Genomic DNA, 21,571 nt, shown 5'->3' with positions numbered 1-21,571 from the left:
ACTTTAGAGACTGTAAATGAAGCCAAGGACAGTTCTTCTTGTGCTTCTTTATCTTTACTGTCTGATACACAGTAGGCATTCAATAAATAATGGTTGGTTGAATGATAGAATTAAAGATTTTTGAGAAAAGGAATGAAATGAAGATCCCCTTTAAGGGGGTTTTTACCCATCAACCACGTAACAACTGGAGGACCTAGTCTGATTGCATTTAAGTAGGCAAAGAACAAGTGGGGCATGAACTTGGCTATCGGCACCCACTATCTTGGGAGTTAGAAGAGGGAGGAGCCAAAGGTGGCTGAGGTTGATTCTGAGTAACTGTGAGACTGGTTGATGTCAGGTTCTAAGTCCTATTTGTACTATATGTTCACTCTCATCCTTCTTACATTTGAATTTAGGGACATGAACAGGTCCCCATTACAGATCTACTGAAGGAGTTAGTGCATAGTAGCAAACCTGATTTTGCCTTTAGTTTTTGCGTGCCGAGAGTGGTGATGATGATAATAGAATTATTGAGCTACTTCACTTCTGGACGGGAATTCAAGTACCTTTATGCCCATTTATGATAGTTTTCTTCTGAATATTATTCCATTGTTAGAAGCTCTGATAGGAAATGTAGGTTGATCTTGACTTAGTTATCTCCATTATCAGAATTAATCATTAATATAGTAATAATGGATATGAATAATTATTATATAATATTAGTGATTATATGCAGGGTAAATTTAAAAACATGAAATTTCCAAATACCTATGTATATCATTTTCAACTCCACTTGTCTGGATCCTGTTCAAGGCAGTTAATGTGCAAGACATTGTACTAGATACTGTCTGATAGACAAACATGTATAAAGCAGTCTGTACTTTCAGGAGCTCATAGGACATTAGAGTAAGCTAAGCGGACTGTGTCAAGTGCCATGAAAAATCCAAAGTCTCCTTTAGAAGAAAAAGCGATTATGAACAGAGGCCTCTGAGCACTCAGTCTTGGTGGAGAAGTGGTAGCTAGGCCCTTGAACAGCAGAACCCCTGCAGGTAGATCTAGGGAAGGATGCTTCAGATGGAAACGAGCAAGCATCATACAGCCTTGAGTGTGCAGCGGTGAATAGAGATGTACTGTGCAGGGCTCAAAGTCTTTGGCCAACTGGACACATTGTTCTCTGTAACCAGTGGATTTTAAAACAAAGGCTGTGGTCAGTCTGAGATTTGGGCAAATTAGCTGGCAAAGAAAGGGTTGCGGTAGTTGTGGTAGAGAGGAAGTTGCTTGTCAAATCGGGCCATCCTAGTCATCCAGGAGAAAAGGAATGGCACCTCAAGGAAGGATTGCAGGAGAGTAAAGGATGTCCTGGGCGGTGGTGGGTTACATAGAATGTACATAGCCCCTAGAGAGGGAGTATATAAAATCTGCCAACTAGATTTCGTTGGAGATTGGGTAGGGAAGAAGATTTTAAAAGATGGTTATAAATTTTAAATTGAGCATCTCAGAGGATAGAAATATAATAAAAGGTAAAAATAAATGATTTTTTGCTTAAAGGAGGCTCTATGCCCGATGTAGAGCTTAAACTCACGATGAGATCAAGAGTGTAACATGTTCTCCCAGCTAGGCCAGCCAGGCACCCTAGCAAAAGAAGACTTTTTAAGAGGAAGGTGCATTCAGTATGAACATGCTGATTTGATTTCAAGTTCACGCAGATCATCCTGGGGAGGTGTTTGGCAAGTTGAGGTTAGCCTGTAGCATCATTTTATTTTCATCCCACAATCCCCGCCCCCCCCATACACACACAGAACAATGTTATATGCATGGCAGTTCAGGAGAGGGGGCCAAGTTGAAACGTATAGCTTTAATGTTATGCTAATGTATAGCTAAGTTTTGTTTAAAATGATGTTTCTAGACATAATGCTGACCCACATGTGGGCAACTCCTGTTTGGCCCCGTCCTATTTTAAGGTAGTGCACGTGAAAAAACGATGCAAAGTGTTTAACCCTGTATACATTTTCTTATAATAAGAATTATTCTGCTCTTATGTTTTTTATGAAAAATAGAACATTGTGACTTAGCCAGGTGCTTTTGCACTTATGACTCTTGCTCTTTTGTTCTTTCCATGTCACAAGGTCAACTAATGTGACAAGCTTGGTCCTTGACAACGGAGTTTAATTTTATTGCAGGTCCTGTTCTTTCCCCAAGAAGGTGTGTTTTGTGGTTTTGCCCTCAAAGTGCTATATGGCAGATCTTAGCCTTTCAAGTTATTCTCCCTTATCTCAAACTTTCATCTCTAGTTCTTTTAAAACTTATTATTACCTGCAGGCAGGTAAAATGTTACAGATCCAGTCTTTATGGATATTAGTGCCAGAAGGACTTCAGTAGAGCTCAAAATTCAGCAAAGATTTTACAGAATGCTTTACATTTCAGTAGGCCAACTAAGTTACATTATTTAACTTCTGTAAAAGTTACTATGTTTACACTTCAATAGAATACTTTCTTAGGCTTTACTTCTGTAAATGTTATTTTTTTTTTTAAGATTTTATTTATTTATTCGACAGAGAGAGACAGCCAGTGAGAGAGGGAACACAAGCAGGGGGAGTGGGAGAGGAAGAAGCAGGCTCATAGCGGAAGAGCCTGATGTGGGACTTGATCCCGTAACGCCGGGATCACGCCCTGAGCCGAAGGCACACGATCAACCGCTGTGCCACCCAGGCGCCCCTGTAAATGTTATTTTACCTAGATTATTCAAATGATCCTCTCAACAACTGTGGTGGGGTAGGTACTGTCTCCTCCCCTCCCCCCCCTTTCCATTTTGCCCATGACGAAGTAGGCTCAGAGAGGTTGTTTCCAGGCTCAGGGAGTAGGATTTGTCATCTGGGATACCTGATTTCAAATCTTTGTGTTTTTTTTAATGCCAAAGTATTTTGACCTGTGGTAAAATTGGAATGGCTTATCTGCCAATTGAAACGCTGAACATTGTATTCCTTCTTAGAATTTCACTTGAGGTGTTGTATGACCTTCTAAAATTTCTGAGTTGGCTGAATATAAACCTCCCATAGTCGGGTTAGTTTCTTTCTCAGTCTTAAAACCATGTTCCTGCAGTAACCTGTGTCCTTTCTGTGCATGTGTGTGCACGTGTGTGTGCAGGTAGTAGGTATCTGTACCTTAAAGACTACGGATAAACACCCTCATGGCAGAAAGCACACCTGCATTTGGGTCAGCTGACAGTCCTACTCTCTGGCTTTTCCTCATGTGCCCCTTACTCAAGGAAGGGAGACCTCACTCTGCTTAGAATTCTGAATTTCACCAGTGGTCTTTTGCAGATTTTAGGGAGAGCTGATCCTATGATTGTCTTTTCTTTTTTCCTTCTTTAAAAACAAAAACAAAAACAAAAAACTAGTCTCTAAGAGAAACAAGCTGGTAGACTATACCAGCTTTAAGAAATAGACCCTATATGGGGCGCCTGGGTGGCGCAGTCGTTAAGCGTCTGCTTTCGGCTCAGGGCGTGATCCCAGCATTCTTGCATCGAGCCCCACATCAGGCTCCTCCGCTAGGAGCCTGCTTCTTCCTCTTCCACTCCCCCTTCTTGTGTTCCCTCTCTAGCTGGCTGTCTCTGTCAAATAAATAAATAAAATCTTTAAAAAAAAAAAAAAAAGACCCTATAGTCACAGAGAACCAGAAGCTTTCCTTGAGCTTTTCGTATGTTTATTGTGCAAATAATATCAAAGTGTTTTCAAAGAATGCCAAGATTTAAAAACCATTCTGTTTATAATCTCTTTCTGGGGGCTCCACTTGCCTAGTATGCTGATGTATGCGCAAAGCTTTATTAACTTTGTAATACCATGTCAATAATGGTTTTTGAGGACCCAGCCCTAAGTATTCCACATCTTACATTTCATGTTTCTTTCACAGCCCAGGGAGATTTGGACAGGCCTCTTGCCTCTCCACTGCATATGTGCCTCAGAGATCGAACCAGTTCATCTGCAAGGTCATTTGCTACGTCTGAGGTTCTTAGTGCTTCTCTCTGATGTCTTTGTCCTACCACTCACAGTTGTCAGCCATTTACGAAGGAAGAAACCACACGAATTTCCGGTCTCTAGTCCCGGGAAGTCTCCACCCTCTTAAGTTTCATGCGTTTATTCATTCACCTCAGTTATTGACTAAAAGTCTTACTCTTCACAGCTGACTCCAGGCCGCAGGCCCTGGGGATACACACAGGAAAGGATCTCTCTTTGTGTCTTCTTAGCAAGGGAGAAAAGTATATAAATAAATAACTACGGTATGTTAAACCCTTCTTAGAGGTCAGGTGGCAGGATGGGCTGCGGGTCAGCTCCCACCAGGCCTCTGTCCACCTGCTTGTGTTCTTTCCTTTTTCCAGGTACCCTTCTTTCTTCTTCATGCACCCCTGCCACAACCTGGTGATGAGGAGGTCAAGGATAAATGCTTAATGTGGTCATGCATCCACTTCCAATCCCCCTAGATGTCACCTGTGCAGTTTTCCAAGCTTCCGTGAGAGCGCAAAGTAAATAATACTGCCACTTTGAATCGACCCCATGAGACACGAGATCACACCAGGGTCTCCTCTCCGTGATCTGTGGGGTGGGAAAATGTTGAAAAGGAGATAGCGCTGGTTTGTAGGATACTTAGACTTTAATAGAGAAGTTTTATTGCTCTGGAAGCCTTGCCTTCCAAGGGCGTTTGACACTGGCCCTGTTTCTGCTGCCGCTGAGTTGCTGAAGCCTGAAGGTTTAATCCTTAATACTGATAAGAACAAAAAGAATGTGACTTATCTCTCCAATCTCTGCAGAGATGGAAGGAAAAACCATTTCTCGGAACGTGATTACACGTTATTTGACAGCTTTTCAGTTTGCCCATTAATTTAGGTGTTTGAATAAGTAAACTCAGTGTGGGGGGGAGTTCAAGTATCATTTACTTTATAAATGTGATAGTTCCTTTTTGAAGTGATTCTACTCTTACCCCTTTCCTCTGCCATTCGTAGAGTTTAAATATTTGCCAGTGCAGATGTTTGATTTTTATCTTCGCTCTCTCTTTGTTTAACTTTGTTCTCATGGGTGGTTAAGTGGAAGATAAGGGGGTTCTTGTTTAATTCTTTTCAACTGGTGTTGCTCAAATATTTGGAGAGCAGACACTTCCCAGAAAGAATGAGCAGGAACCTGGTTGGTTAGAGGTGAAGTGATCCCTCCCTATTCTAGTAGACCAGACACTGTTAGGCTGTTCCTAGGACCGGGGGTCTGCTAGAGGTGAGCATTCCTCAGTGTCCAGGCCTTCTTTGAAAGGCTCCTACAGCTACCGGTCAAGGTTATTTTGCTTTCTGTGCTTCCCAGAAAGATGTGTGCTCTTCCTAAAATGGAACTTGGTAGTTCAACAGCCCTAGCAGCAAGGTCTAGCCTTGGGTTGTAAGCTTCATCGGACTCTCCCCACATTTGTTCTACACCAGCTTCTGATCTAATACCAGATTCTGCTTCCAGAGGGAATAGTGGGATGTTTTTTAATCTTTTGCACCTGTCTTGGCATTTTAGCAGTGATTAAGAACAAGCAAACAAGTAAAAAATATCCCCCTATCCCATTAGCTGTCATCGTAGTGTCATTGTTAATGGGCTCCACTAGCAGTGTAAGCCTTGCTCTTCTGAGAGATCCTCAGGGATTTGCTTTTTAAATTATTGCCTTAAAAATGTGTCCGCGAACAATACCACATTTCACCATCACCCTGGGAATCCACACTGTGGGTGTGGTTTTTGTGTGTTAAGTGATAAATTGGGCAGGCTTCACTGGAAATGTTGAGGAAAACCCAGGGTTCTGAGTGATTTACCTGGCAAATCACCTTCCATAGGAAATTTAAACAAAGACCAAAAAAAGAGATTCAGGAAGTAAACCCCAACTGGTGTATGTGTCTCTCTCCTTTATGTCTTTTTCTTTCTAAACTGGGACTCCACTGAAAAGTTGATTTACACTGTGAATCGCGGCTGAATGAAATCCAATTGGAACTCACTTGAACACTGTTTTGATGTAAGATTCAAAGCTTCTGCAAATTTATTTTATCTTCTACATTTGCTGATCTCCTGCTTGTAAATCCTGTTGAAGGAGAATAAAAATGACTGCAGCCTGATGGGAATTAAATGTCTGAAGTTCAAAGCAGTTTGCACATCAGAGCAAACGTCAATCAAATGAACATCTTGCAAGCCAGGCAGGGAGTGAATTTCTCCATGGGGAAGAGATCAAAGTGGGAGTCACAGTTCTGTTTTCTCCCTCGGGATGCGGTTTCGATCAGTTGTTCATGAAAGTAAATCCAGAAGGAAGTTTTTTTTTTGTTTTTTGTTTTTTTCCAAACTTACGGGCGTAGGAAAGATAGAGTTATTTGAAACTGAATTTCAGGCACTGGTTTTATCTTACGAAAATAAGTACTGAAAGCAGTCATAATCCAATATCTCCTTTTTTTAGAGTGAGGGTCTATAGGAGATTTAGATAGGATCGTTTTCTTCTTATAATTCCTTTTTTTTAAAGCACCTATATAAAGATAAATTGAATTGCCCTGCTCATTTTATGTGACAGTCTATGATTTTACCAGTGCTTGACCTTTTCCATAAATCTGGAATTACATAAATGTGACTGGCAGCTGATATACTTCTCAATGAAAAAATCTTTTAGGTAACCCCTAATGGCTCCTGACATGTTTTTATAAAGTTTTATAAGCATGAACTTTCTGTTTCTCTGAGTGCCCACATCAGGGTGAATAGTAGGTTTCTTTTTATAAATAGTATTTAAAAGAGGCACACGTACATATAATACATTCCCATCTTAGGCAAGGCAACCGTTTCCCTGGGGCTTGGAGGTGGCTCGCATAACGAGGACAGCTAAGCAAGGAATCCGGAGTCCAAAAGAGAAGCGACATTAGTGAGTGTGGGTGAGTGGAGGGTGGAGTGATAATCACAGGGTTTTTGCTCTTGTAATTACATCTCCTAGCTGGCTCACCAGCTCCGGATGCACTGTTCTCCTGTATCTCTAAGCCGCTGGTTGACACCTGCTTCCTTACCTGACTGGCGCGTCAGTGGCGTAGGCAGGGACAGAAGCAGAGTGAGGTTTATTTGTAGGCATTTCATGTCAACCCAGCAGGGGAGTACATGCTGCCCACGGCTGAGGTTCAGCACATGTGAAGGAACTCGAGACCACTGAGATTATTGTGAGACTGTTAACCACTTAAAGAATGCCATCTAGCAGGAGGAAGGAGTGTGGGTGACAGTTCTCTGAGTGTGGGGGCTTGATAGGAGTAAATTAACTTAAAGCCACCGGCATTCACCGCACCCATATTACTCAGAGCAAGAATTAAATCGGATTTTGAAATGAGGTAACAATCTGTTTATCATTCACTAGTAAACTTTGAGAACCCCCATGTCCTTGAGCTAACAAGACCGAGGTCAGATTCCCCTCTGGCTAAGGTTCTCCTGGAAGGTGGGTATTTCATGCTAAAACATCAGGCTTGTCCTCTGGATTCCTTCAGAAGTGAACATTTTATTTTTGGATCAAGTTTGATCTCTGGAAGGCTGTGTGTTTGCACCACATCAGTTGGGGCTTTCCTGGGTTGTGTTTCAGTATTAGACCTCGCCCGTCGTTCCAGTAACACCTAAGCTGTGGCCATTGTCCCTCATGTTGTTCTGCACCCTATATTCATTGCCCCATGCGAGAATTTTCAGAATTTGGTGCAGTTTTTTCTTTCTTGGTATTGTCTTATTTTTGTTATCTTTGTTGTATATAAGCCATTTGTTCCGGGTTCTCAGATTATCAGAATGCCAGGGTCTTTGAGCGGAGAACTTTGGTACCAGGAAAAGGAGAAAGCTGGCATGAGCGGGCAGCGGTCTGATCTATCTCCTGTCTGTGCAGAGAATGTGCATGCATACGCTCCTGTCGGCCGCTTCCCCGAAGCCCCTCAGATGTCAGTGCTGAATGGAGGGCAACTTGAGGCTTTTCTAGAATGAAATAATAAAAAGTAATTCTCTTACTGGCCAATTCCACAGCTATGCCAGTGGTGAACATTTAAGTTATCAACCATTAATAAAGAATACCTGCCTTTAAAATCTTCTTCCTCCACATACTTCCCTTTGTCCATAGAGCTCTTCCTCTGTAGCTATGCATTGTGAAGCCTCATGTTTAGCTGCTGTCATTTTCTTTCTTTCTTTCTTTCTTTCTTTCTTTCTTTCTTTCTTTCTTTCTTTCTTTCTTCTTTTTTTTTTTTTTTAAGATGTTTATTTGGGGTTGAGAGAGAGAGAGTGTGTGCAAGCGAGTGAGGAGGGAGGCAAAGGGAGAAGCAGACTCCCCACTGAGCAGGGACCCAACACGGGGCTCCATCCCAGGATTCTGAGATCATGACCTGAGCCACCCAGGCGCCCCAGCTAATGTCATTTTCTATTAAGTGAAATGCAATGATTTCTCCTATGCCCTACAATCTTTCAGAGTACTCTTTTCCTCGGAGAGAACTGAATTCTACTTCAGCTATTTTAGATAATGTTTAATGATAATTTGTTGATTTATTGGGATACATGGTAGTATATTCATTATGAACAAGAGCTGGAATATATGTTCACATCTTGGTTCTGTTTGCTTTCCAGCTGTCAACCTTGGGCTTCTTGATTTAACATTTCTGTGCCTCAGTTTCCAGGCATTCAAGTGATGATAATATTAGTTCTTTTCTCAGGCTTTGTGAAGATCAGATGAGTTCATCCATGAAAAGTACTCAGAACATGTGATGAGCACTTAGTAGCTGGTAACTGTTACTAATACATCCAGTACTGGTTCCTACTGTTTATTAAATGCTTACTGTGTACCAGGCTCTTAAGAGCCATTTTCTGACTTGATTCTTAACAGAACCTTATGAAATAGGTACTATTATCACCATTTTGTGGATGAGAAAAACCGAGGCTTAGAAATCCTAAGTTATGTGCAGGAGTTACACAGCAGAATGTAATTTAAACCCAACCTGCAGTCCAGATCCGTGTACCTCTCCCTCCTGACCATGACCTAATCCTGTTCTGCCATGCTGGTAGTGCTTTGTTCATCATAGATGTTGAGCGGATATGACTGGGTATAGTACCCAGAGCTTTCCAGTGACATAGCTCTCTGCCCTTCCTCATCCATTAGTCACCAGTAAGAATTTATGGGATGCTACACATTGCCAGTGTGCTACACCTGAGAGAGAAATATAAATCCTCAAGTGACTTACAGTCCCACTGAGGGAACTAAGACTTCTCAAATACGTGAAAGGCTTTATGAAAGAATTGGGAGTTCAGTTTCTGTGTGGCAGGGTTTACACAGGAAGCATCTATACCAAAATCTTTCGCGTCTCATCTCTCACTTGACACATCCTTATTTGGTATATACAAAAGGTGAAAAAAGTAAGATAATTTGCTCATTATAATTTTTTTTAAGATTTTATTTATTTGACAGTGTGTGCACAAGCAGGGAGAGCGGCAGGGGGAAGGAGAAGCAGGGCCCCTGCTGAGCAGGGAGCCCAGCACGGGGCTCGATCCCAGGACCCCGGGATCATCACCTGAAGCAAAGACAGAGCCACCCAGGCACCCCTCATTATATTAAATTTTTGTCGACTGGTATTTTGTTACTATAAATGGAATTCTAAAACCAGACATCAACTATGATGACACTGTGGTAAGCCTGATTACAAAACAATGTAAAAAATAAGAGGCACCTGGGTGGCTCAGTCAATTGAGTGTCTGACCTTGATTGTGGCTCAGGTCGTGATCTTGGGGACGTAGGATCAAGCCCTGTGTTGGGTTCCTTGCTGGGCGTGGAGCCTGCGTGGGATTCTCTCCCTCTCCCGTGGCTCATGGGTGCACGTGCACTCTCACTCTCTCTCTCAAAGTAAATTTTTAAGAAAATGAGACATGGGCATGGAATTAAGACACTGAATGGCACTAGTCAGGTTGGAGGAGGAGAGGCTCATCATGGGCAGGAACTTACAGAAGTTCAGGGAGAAGGAGAAGAAAAGCTGGGCTTTGTTGAGCACAGTAGACACTGGAGAACATCGGAGTTGTGCTCGGACAGGTGAAAGACTGATCTGGTTAGAACTATAGGTTGGGAGATAATGGGAAGAAAAGGTTGGGTAAATTATTGGTGACAAATACGACATTGTGAAACCTTTTTATGACTCACAGATGTTTACTGAGCACTTTTGTTAACGAGTCCCATCCGTGTTTTATTGTTATAAAAACGTTTTTCTTAATGCTCTCCAAGATGATCTTTTCAGTACAGAAAGGAAAGCAACCTATATAAATAGTTTTCTTGCTGTGCTCCCCGGGAGCAACCTTTCATTTCACAAAGACCTGGGGAATCTATTTGAGTATAGCACAGGGCTGTAGACTTCACAAGGGGTGGGCCGATAGCCTAGGTCCTGGCCCTGGAAACTCCATCCAAGGAGACAGGGGTTCTCACCAAACTTATACTTCTCCCGGGAGAAATCATCAATAACTCCTGAGTTGCCCCTTTCAGCAAGTTCTTCATTATGTGTCACTTAAAGTAAGCAGTGTGGTGTGTGGCTCATCCTTGGACAGGGAGTTGGGTGATGGGTTCAAGCCTCTCTTCGTGGTGTCACTTTTCTCAGCTGTGAAGTGGGTAGGGATTAAAGGGGACGCCTGGCTGGCACCGTCAAAAGACCTCGTCGCTCTTGATCTCAGGGTCATGAGTTTGAGCCCCACGTTGGGTGTAGAGATAAATAAAACCTTAAAAAAAGTAGAAGGGGTTTATAATTTGTACAGCACAGAGCAGATGTGAGTTGCAGGCATACCCGCAAGTTCTGTTATCTTGATTCAAATTGGAAGACCTTCTGTCTTTGAGGCATACTGTTTTTGAGGCATACTTTGAAGTACCTATGTTTACACAGAAAACCAATCTACTGCTTTATTTCTAAAGGAATCTACATGGCAGGATTGGTGGGTTTCTCCTTTCTGGTGAGCCTGCCAAAGTCAGATTCCTGGGCCTTCCCTCAGACTCATTAAGTTGGACTCTTCTAGGATAGATCCTAGGAATCTGCATTCCAAATGCATCCCAGGTGATTCTGATATGCTAGACTTTCAGGAATTACATCTGAGGACCACTACATCTGAGTTATGGTCCTCTTCTGCTTGGACTTCCAGAGTCTTCTGGGGAGCCCGGAACGGGTAGGCATCGGCACCATGGATGCTGATAGAAGATCAGTGAATAGGAGTGCCTGATTTGACAAGAGCAATGCTGAGTGTTATATATACATAGCAGTGCCTGCCCTCGAGGAGATCTTGTCTATTCATATAACGATAAGAATCCACCCATGAAAAATACTCAGATGGAGCCATAATTAAAAATTATGGCACATGCTTTGAGAGAAGGTGGAAGCACTTGACACAGAATGAGAAATCATCCACAATCAGGATAAGACTTTGTGGGAGAGTAATAAGTGAATAGAGACTTATAATCCAGAGAAACTTAGAGAATTTTACTTGTCCAATATGGTAACCACTATTCAGTGATGATTTACATTTAAGGTAAGATTATAAAATAGAAAATTCGGTATGTTCACTGGAATTAAACGCTTTTTTAAAATTTTGGTGTCTAAGTTACATCAGCTACGTTTCAAATGTTCCATAGCCACGGGTAGCTACCATATCAGACGATGCACAAATAATACATTTTTATCATTTCAGAGCATTCTCTTGGACTGCCCTGATCTGGGCCAGGGGTGGTGAAACAAGCCTGGCACACTGGCTGTTTTGAAAATTAAGGTTTATTGGCACACAGCCGCACTCATTCTTTGCGAATGCTCTTCGGCGGCTTGCGCACTGCAGTGGCGGGGCTTTAGCAGTTGTGATAGAGACTGTATAGCCAGCCCACAGAGCCTAAATATTCTCTGGTCTTTTATTAAAAAGCATGTGAGGGAATAGGTTTAACGTGGCTGTCTAGAGCAAGGGGAGCATGTGAGTTCCTTGTATAGTGCCACTCTTGCTACACGGATGTTCACGTGCTACAAGAGAGGGAGAGTGAGATTATGTTGCTTTGCCCGCATGCACACAGGCAGCTGCTGGTGTATTAATTTCTTCTTTTCTCTCCATCTGTGGCTTTTGAGTCACCAGTCTCCTGTCTAGACAAATTGGAGCAGGTCCAAGGAAGAGCAACCACGTTGGTGAAGCAACTGTGTCTTGGAGGCACAGTTGACAATGTTGATAGAATTCTGTCCTGGGTTGAAGGCAGGACTAAAGTTCTCTTAAAATTCAGTAACCTCTTCCTTTGAGACGATATGTATTCCAAACAAAGCTGCTTAACTCTCTTTTTGGAACCGAACACACCATGTGAAGATCTAGTCCCCTTGCTTATACAATCAGTTCAATGTAATAATTCTTATGTATTATGAGATGTGATCAGCAGATAATCAAAGTTCATGTGAATAATCAAGTGGATCTTGATTTTTAGAAGTGTTTCTTCTAGATCATATAGCTTCTCTACCTGGGTAAATGGAATTTCATCAATGGCATTTATTAGCTGAGGTATGCATTTTAACACAAATTTTAAAAACCCTAATTTCAGATTGAGTTAATTTCATGGGGAATGCCTAGAAATTTCAGAAGTCTTATCAGTATATGAAATCCTAAATGGATTATTTAGAAATTTAAGATTTTTTGCTTTTGTTACTTCTGGATTAAGTTCACTTAAAAATACTCGTAGGAAAAAAAATACTTATAGGGCTGTATATGATTGAGATGGTATATTTTCCTCTTATTTTCTTGCAGATTATTGTTTGCTCTAGCAAATGAGTTGTTGATTATACTAGCATTTATTTATCAGCAATTAGCCAGAGTACTAGTGTTGTTCTAGCCCCAGTCCTAGCGTTGCACTACCATTGGGAATCAAAAAGACCTTGACCTTATTTACATTACAATACAGAATGTGCAAACTGTGTGTTCTATACCATGAGAGGAACTTTGTTATCTTTTTTTTTTTTTCAATTTTCTTCCTTAGAGAAGAAAATTGAGGCTCAGAAAAATTGGAGTTTGTCGAGAGTCACATGTTTAATAGTAACAGAGCAGGGAATCAAGTCTAGATATTTCCTACTCCACAAACATCCTTTTTCCTTCACTACTCACCAGTTTTGTTCTTGGTCACTGGTGTTCAGATAAGATAATTTAAAGACTTGGGGCGCCTGGGTGGCACAGCGGTTAAGCGTCTGCCTTCGGCTCAGGGCGTGATCCCGGCGTTCTGGGATCGAGCCCCACATCAGGCTCCTTTGCTGGGAACCTGCTTCTCCCTCTCAGACTCCCCCTGCTTGTGTTCCCTCTCTCGCTGGCTGTCTCTATCTCTGTCGAATAAATAAAATCTTAAAAAAAAAAAAAGGATAATTTAAAGAGTTGTTTCATATATAACATCAGAGCTTAAGTCTGAATTTTGTCAAATCTGTTTTCTGTATGATTTTATCAATAGTACCTGACTCAAATTCACTGCAGCGAGAATTGGATCAAAGGATGGTTATTTATTTATTTATTTTATCTCCTTAGAACTGAACTTGATTTCTAAAGCCTTCTAGAAACAGATATTTTTTTTCCCATACTGTTCTGAAGTGATTTTTTTCAGCATTTAAAATCTAAATCACAATTTATTGTTTATGAGTTGCCCTCATATGCAATATGAACTATTTTGTTGGTTTGGGTTTTTTTTTTAATTTAATAACCACTAAATAAATATTGCTGATTCTCTTCTATTGTTTCAGATTTGATGGGAACTTTAATACCAATGTATCTAGAACGATTAGTTGTGATCGACTTTCTACAACTGTTAATAGTCGGGCCTTCAATCCAGGACGAGATTTAAATTCAGGTCAGTAATCTCTTGGTTTATAAAGGTGAACTATATTCCACCACATTCAAGTTGAATAATGTATTGCTTTAAACATTTTCCCTTAAGATCTGAAGAGAGAATATCATATACGTAAAATTGGATATTTTTTCTGGGAAGTTGACGCTCAAAAGAGGGGAAGGAAAAAGAAAATAGCTGACCTGTATTGAGAATTTACTATATAGTATACATATGGCTAGACTTTTCAATCCATTATCTCATTTGTTAGGAGTTTTACATTTGTTATTTCGAAGATTATTTTAGAGACCCAGTTATCTTTGCAGTAGCAAGTATTGAATTTATATTCCCTATTTGTAATTTTTAATTTGTTTTGGTGTTTTGGGAAGAAGAATAAGGGAGCATTTCTACTAATAAACAGGCCAAGATGCTATTTATTGAAGTTGAACTTTGTTCTCGGTTTTGTTAAAACTTAATCATATGCAGTAGTAATAACTACTAGGATACCTTTGTGTGTGTGTGTGTGTGTGTGTGTGTGTGTGTGTGTGTAGTTCTGTGGAGTACACATTGTGTGTGTACCATATATATATATATATATATATATATATATATATATATATATATATAGTTCTATGGAGTTCCAAAGGGACATAGTATCTCTGCTTTCTTATCCTGGTGTTCTAGTCTATATTTCTCAACCTATTTGTCTTGTTATGTACACTTGTTGGTTGATTGGCCTGAGAACCTAAAGGCTTCCCCTTTTAAGAGCTGAAAATACCTTTAGAGATCACCTACCAGTTTCAATCCTTAGATTGTACCAAGGAAAAATCTGAGGCTCAGAAGGATCCTAAGAGTTCCCTTACTACTGGAGAGATAAAGGATCCAATCTTAAACATGAAGAACTGTATTTCCCAAATTCCAGATCTCTTGCAGACATGTAAAACCCTAGAGAAGCTGGAGGAACAGCATATTAACTTTTAGAGCTCCATCCAGTCATGGCCTGTGGGGAGAATTGTATCCTTGGGGAGTTGTATACACAAACCAGGTAATCTAGTAAGTCTGGAAAGAAAGAACTGTAAGCTTTATGTCACTTAAGGATATTAAAAACTCTAGCTGCTGGCTAAATGGTCAACCTAAATATGCCAGGTACTTATTGTATAGACCAATATATAATGGATGTTTTTGTTGTTGTTGTTGTTGTTGTTTTAGAGAATCTGGAGGCCATCCAGGTGGAGCAGGTGAGGTTAACTATGAGAAAAGCCCAATGAAATATTTTTCATAAAAAAATAAGAGTATGGAAGTACTTGGAATGGGCAGAGGAAATGAATTACGGAAGATTTCATAGCTGGCACAGAGCTAGAACTTGAATTTTCTAGTTCCCAAATGCAGTGTTTACCTCTTTCCTTCAGTTATGCTCAGTAACACAAGACATGTTGCTGGGTCTGAAGATTTGATCTTGAAATAGCAATTTTTTAAAAAAGATTTATTTATTAGAGAGACAGCTCATGCACATGGGTGGAGGGGCAGAGGAGAGAATCCCAGGCACACTCCCCGCTGAGCACAGAGCCCGACATGGGACTTGATCCCATGATCCCTGAGATCATGACCTGAGCTGAAATCATGAGTCAGAGGCCCAACTGACTGAGCCACACAGTCACCCCAAAATAGCAGTCTTTGAATAGAATCAGATATAAATGTGCCCCAGAAATATACATTTTGTGTAGTTAAAATTTTTACAGTATATGTTAACTTCTGGCTATTTGAGTTAATAAGGAAAAAATATAGACTGTTACTTCTTTGTATACATAAGATCTAGAAGGGCTCACACATAAATGTTAGTAGTTATCTTTTAGTGCTGGAATAGTGGGGTATTTTTTTATCAGTTTTCTTACTTTTTTTGAAGATTTTATTTGAGAGAGAGAGAGAACGTGAGTGTGTGCGTACCAGCAGAGGGAGAGGGAGAAGCAGGCTCCCTCCTGAGCAGGAAGCCTGATGTGGGGCTCGATCCCAGGACCCTGGGATCATGACCTGAGCCGAAGGCAGACACTTAACAGACTGAGCCACCCAGGTGCCCCAGTTCTCTTAATTTAAAACTAAGCATGCATTTCTTTTATAACCAGGGGAAAATAAAGCAAGAAGGACTTAGAGACTACTTTCCAATATATTTCACTCCTTTCTGGTAGACAGTACCTTTCGTAATACATATCTGACAGTAGACCCTCAATCGGTGTCACGGTTCTAGACAAAGCTCCATTCCCCTTCTGACTGTGTGATTGGCACAATAAGAAAGTGTAGGCTGGGGCCACACTGAGGGTAGTGCTTGCTCACTTGGGAAGCAGAGCAATACTGTCCTGCCAGGATCCCTCATCTCAGTGAGCCAGACCTTTGAGGATCTGGATGGAAGCTGCTGCAGCCAGGGCTCCATCCTCATTGCCTTGTCTTATATCTATTCATTGTTCCTAATAATGAGTGTATTGTTGAGATCTATCTCCATCATTAATAGGCATATTGTTTACCTATCGAGCACTTTCTATGTGGTAAACACTTTCCTTTGTCCTAGGTCAGCTGTAAACAAAGCAGAAAACTTATATTCTGCAAGCTCGGAGACATAAATCTTAAACAAAAGGACAAGTAAATATACATGTCTGATGATGATGAATGTTATGGAGGAAAAGTAGCACAGAGATGAAACATAGTGGTACTTTTGGCTGGGGATGGGAGGGGAGGGGAGGGAGGGAAGGGGGAAAAGAAGGAGTCTTATTACTTTATAAAAGGGCTCATCAGTGAGATCTGAATAAGTGCGGTCATAAAACTGTAAGAATAACTGGAGGAAATGTATCTCAGGCAAAGGGTTTGAGTTAGGAGAGGGTTTATTGTGCTCAGTAACAGCCAGAAGGGCACTATAACTGTGATTCAGTGAACAAGGTTTGATCGTAGAAGATGAGACCAGGGAGGCAGCTGGGGTCCAGATCGCCAAGAGCCTTACTTTACTGGCCCTTATAAGGACTTTAGCTTTTGCTGTGAATGAGATGGGAGATCATGGTGGAAGGGAGGTTGGGGACAAGGAGCAAAAAGGGCTTATGCAGAGTCAAGACTTGACCTAAGTTAAAAGGTTTATGGACTGCTGTTGCAAGAATAGGTTATAGCAAGGCAGTGGTGGAAGCAGGGAGACCGTTTAAGAGGTTATTCCAAAATCCAGGTGGCAGGTGGCAATGGCGTTAATAGTGTAGTAACAGTGGAGGTGGTGAGAAGTGGTTGGATTCTGAATATGTTTTGCAGGTAGACCATTAGGATTTGCTGATGGTTTGAATGGGGGTGGGAGCGTTTGTGAGAGTAAGAGAAGAGCTGGGAAGGACTTCAAGATATTTGGCCTTATCAAAGAGAAGGACAGAGCTGCCGTTTACTATGATGGGGAATACTGGTGGCAGACAGGGAGTCAAGAGAAGTAGAAAAGCGAAGTTTGAGATGCATAATAGATATCCACGTGGAAATGTCTCCTAGGCAGTTGGTTATAGAAGTCTGGGGAATGGGTCAGACTAGAGGTTGAAATTTGAGATGCATTGTGTACAGGTAATACTTCAATCATGAGACCCAAAAAGGTCACCTAGCAAATGGCTGTGGGTAAAAAAGAGAAGAGGTCCAGGATTGAGTCTTGGGACACTTTACCACTTAAAGGTCACTGAAATGAAGAGGAAGCAGTGAAGGAATCTGAGAAGGAAGTCAATCTGATAGGAGAACCAAGAGAGCCATCTTCTTGAAGCCAAGGGAAAAAAGTATTTCAAAAAGATCAACCGGATTAAGTAGGCCCAGTAAGATGAAGGCTAAGAAAACTGACATTGGATTTAGGAACATGGAGGTCATTGATGAACTTGACAAGGGTTGTTTGACATAACAGTAGAATGACAGGCTGATCCTGGCTAGTTCAGGCTCTTAAGAATGGACGAGAGGAGCTGGAAACAGTAAGTACATGAACTCCTAAGGTTTGCTGAAAGGAAAGCTGGAGTGCCATGTGGAGTCCAGAGAGTGTTTTTAAATTGAGAGAAATTACAGCAAGGTTATGTGCCAAAGGGAATGATCCAGTAGCAGAAAGCTAAAGACCCAAGAGCAAGAGGAGAGACAATTACTGGAGACTTTTCCTTGATTAGGCAAGAGATGGTGAGATTCCAACGAAAGGGTCCAAAAACACAGTGTTCATTCTTAATAAGGGGAGGAAAGGAAGAGCAAGTGTGCACGGATGCCCATAAGGATCGATGTAGTGTTGGGAACGCAGAGACATCCGTTCTTAGTGATTTTGTTTTCCCAGAGACTTAGGAAGCAAGGTCGTCAGCCAAGATCATCAGTGAGGCAGAGGAAGAGGCATTGAAGACCTCTTAGTTACGTTAAGTTTATCCTCTATAATGAGGTTTTATTTTTTTATTTTTTTTTAAAGATTTTATTTATTTATTTGACAGAGACAGCCAGAGAGAGACAGCCAGCGAGAGAGGGAACACAAGTAGGGGGAGTGGGAGAGGAGGAAGCAGGCTCCCAGCAGGGAGCCTGATGCGGGGCTCGATCCCAGGACACCGGGATCATGCCCTGAGCCAAGGGGAGACGCTTAACGACTGAGCCACCCAGGCGACCCAAAATGAGGTTTTAGAGTAGAACTCAGCTGCACACATAATGGGGAATCCTGACAAAATGCTACTTTATTACAGTACTTATTTGTGAAGGGGGAGAGAGTTTGTAAAACTCAGGAGGAGGGGAGGAAGGAGGTGGTGAGGGCAGAGGTATATGGTTAAAGATCAGATCTTGAATTTTGCTGTGTCTAAAAAGCACGTCTCAGGTGTAACATCCTACCTAACAAGAGTTGTTCTCGGCACAGTCGACATAGCTAGATTTACAAGCAGTTTTTGGCAATGTTCAGGTATTTGAGAACGGACTTGCTTGTATTTGAAGTTGTGTGACATTCCACCAAGCAGTGGCTGCATCCCAAAGTCCACATTCTTGAGAAGTCATTTGTAATATAAGAGGAGTGGTAGATGGTGCAGGGTGACCTCAGAGCTCCCCCTTTTCCTCCTCTCCAGCTCATGCCCCTTTTCAGAGCAGAATTAATGTACTTCTTGGGCTATCACATGCCTGATATTTACATCTGTAAGATGTCCAGCCTCAGGCTGTTTCAGACTGTATATAATCCATCAATGGGTCCCTAATTGATAACACAGTTTCAGATTGCCTTTCAGACTAGCTGGAAACAGACTCACATAAATTGTAAACCATTCTTAGCTTCATTTACCCAAAACTAGGTCATGTGTCCATCCATCCAACACATGTGTGTATTCTTTTTCTTAAACCCAACCCTGCCAGATCTCAACTTTCTAAATTGAATCCTTGTCCTTGATTCCATTCAAGAAACTAGCATTTGACAAGGCACACGTTACATTATGGTGCTGGTAATGTTTTGCTCAGGTTCCTTCCTGCTTTTTATCCCTAGTTTCTCTCCCTCCCTCCCTCTCTCCCTCTCTCTCTCTCTCTCTCTCTCTCTTTCTTTTTTAATTCCTGCTGAGCTATTTTCTTGTGTGTAGCCTGATCCCTAAAGAGAATTTATTTGAAGAGTCCAAGGAAAGTTGCCTCTTGCTCTCTTGAGTTATGCAATTGAGGTGTGAGTGGAGTGGGAGTTAGTCTTTCTTGCCAAAAGAAAAAGTGCCTGGACTTTCTTTATTGTGTTTGATTTAAAGACATCATTTGAAGTTGCAAACTTCGATCTTGGTAGTGTTGCAGTCTACATTGAGAAACGGGATTCACGGGGTGTCAGGGGCATCTGTAAGTCATGTTACAACGGTAAATGCTGCAGGAGGTACAGGTGGGCACTGGAGGCTGGAGACTGCCGCTGCTTTCAATGGCTTCATCACTTCCTTCTGTGAATGACAAAGATTGGCTCTGTGTTGTAGGTTTCTTTCTCTGCTTTAAAGTGCCATGAAAATTACCTGTTCCATATGCTAGTGCTAATGCAGTGAATGCTATGTTCTCCCTAAAAACGTAAAGTAAAAGAATAAAAATCAACCAACCTAGGAGTCTCTAGTTTGTTTTTATGCCTATTTGCTCCAGCTTCATGACTGCATCAGTGTCATAAGAGATGGATAATTATTGATATAACATCTAAAAACTGTTCAGTCACTTAGAAATCTGGATTGAGGCTATGTGATTCAGTTTACATTTGTGTATGTGTGTACACACGTAGACACAAAATTAAGTAAGTATCCCTTCAAGTTCTGTTCCTATAATGCAAGTACTTCAAAGTCTAGTCTTTTTTATAGTTTGTCACAACAACCCTGTTATACTGATTTCAGAAGATTTTATCAGTCACATATAGTCTCATATAGATATAGATATACACACACACTCTCATACTACGTATTATAATGGATATAGCCTGTTTTTGTTTTGTTTTTGTAAAGATTTTATTTATTTGAGAGAGAGAGACAGGCAGTGAGGGAGGGAACACAAGCAGGGGGAGTGGGAGAGGAAGAAGCAGGCTCATAGTGGAAGAGCCTGATGTGGGGCTCGATCCCATAACGCCGGGATCACGCCCTGAGCCGAAGGCAGACGCTTAACCGCTGTGCCACCCAGGCGCCCCTGGTTTTGTTTTCTGTCTTTGTAGTTAACACGTGTATCCTGAACATTCCTTGTATATATGTAAATAAATACACTTCTAGATCCTGGGGGTTATGATTGTATAACATCCTTGAATTAGTCTACTCCAGTTCAACATTCAGATTGTCCCAATTTTTCACACTATCACTGCCCTCTGGAAGGATTCCAAGTGACCCCTCCACAGTTTTCCTGACCCCGTGTAGTAGTTGACGGGTAAATGTCTTTTTTGAAGCTCTGTCATCCTTTGGTTTCTATAAAATTGTTCTATGCCATTTATCCTCTTACTTCTCTGCTCAGACCTTTTCATTTTTCTTCTTAAGTTCCTTTTTCCTCAGGTAGACGTCCCCACATGTCCTCTCTTAACCACCTTCCTCACTTCTAAACATTATCCCCCCAAATGTTCTCAATTTAGCCAGCACCTCAGCTCCTGCCACATGCTGCGGAATTCCAGATCTCTCTCCCCAGCCGTGGCCTCTTTGAGTTTATTTATTGAGTAACCAACTTCAAGACACACATGTCTCTGTGATGATTCTGTAGCTACCTCAAAAATTAAACAGAAAACAAACTTTTCTCTAAACTTCGCAGTCTGGGCTGACTGTCCCAATCAGTAGTACTTCCATCCTGGTTACTCTGGGAATTCTTCCTCACCTTTTTCCACCCAGCACTTCTCCAGGTTTTAACAGATTTAATTTCCCTTAAGTCAGTGATCAAATGAGAGTGTTGGTGAGTGAATATTTGTTAAGTATTTACTACGTACGAGTCACTTCAATAGGCATTTCTGTGTGTCCTTCTTCCTGCTTGTCATGCTGACTTGTGACATAGGTCTCATCTTCATTGAAGGGGCAACTTGGCTCAGATTCCATAGCTCAGAGTTGTGTCTTGAATCCTTTTTGTTTTCTCCACCGTTAATGTCATAAACTTAGATCTTCATAGATCTTTCTAGAAGGTGAATTAATATAGAAACCAACCAAAAGTTTCTCTGCTTTTATTCTCTTTTCAATACATCCTGCACACTGTAGGTATTTTGCAGATATCTGCTCTGTAACTCCATTTCTTAAAAACCTCTGGTGGCTCACCTGTAAGATAAAGATGGAGGCCTTTCAACTCTGTCTTCTTCTCTACCTCT

General features: G+C 41.3%; 1 protein-coding gene across 2 annotated transcripts in view; it reads left to right on the top strand.

Moving 5' to 3' along the window:
• Nucleotides 1-21,571, top strand: part of CACHD1 (cache domain containing 1) — a 199,429-nt gene that overhangs the window by 111,952 nt on the left and 65,906 nt on the right. For both annotated transcript variants that reach the window (XM_026497911.4, XM_044383778.3), the window contains one exon: nt 13,733-13,839. In XM_026497911.4, the coding sequence (XP_026353696.1) occupies nt 13,733-13,839 (107 nt within the window). The remainder of the gene's footprint in view (nt 1-13,732; nt 13,840-21,571) is intronic.

Source organism: Ursus arctos, unplaced genomic scaffold (assembly GCF_023065955.2).
Source record: "Ursus arctos isolate Adak ecotype North America unplaced genomic scaffold, UrsArc2.0 scaffold_12, whole genome shotgun sequence".
Classification (NCBI taxonomy): Eukaryota; Metazoa; Chordata; class Mammalia; order Carnivora; family Ursidae; genus Ursus; species Ursus arctos.
The sequence above is the reverse complement of the archived record's forward strand: the minus strand, read 5'-3'. Positions and strand labels throughout refer to the sequence as shown.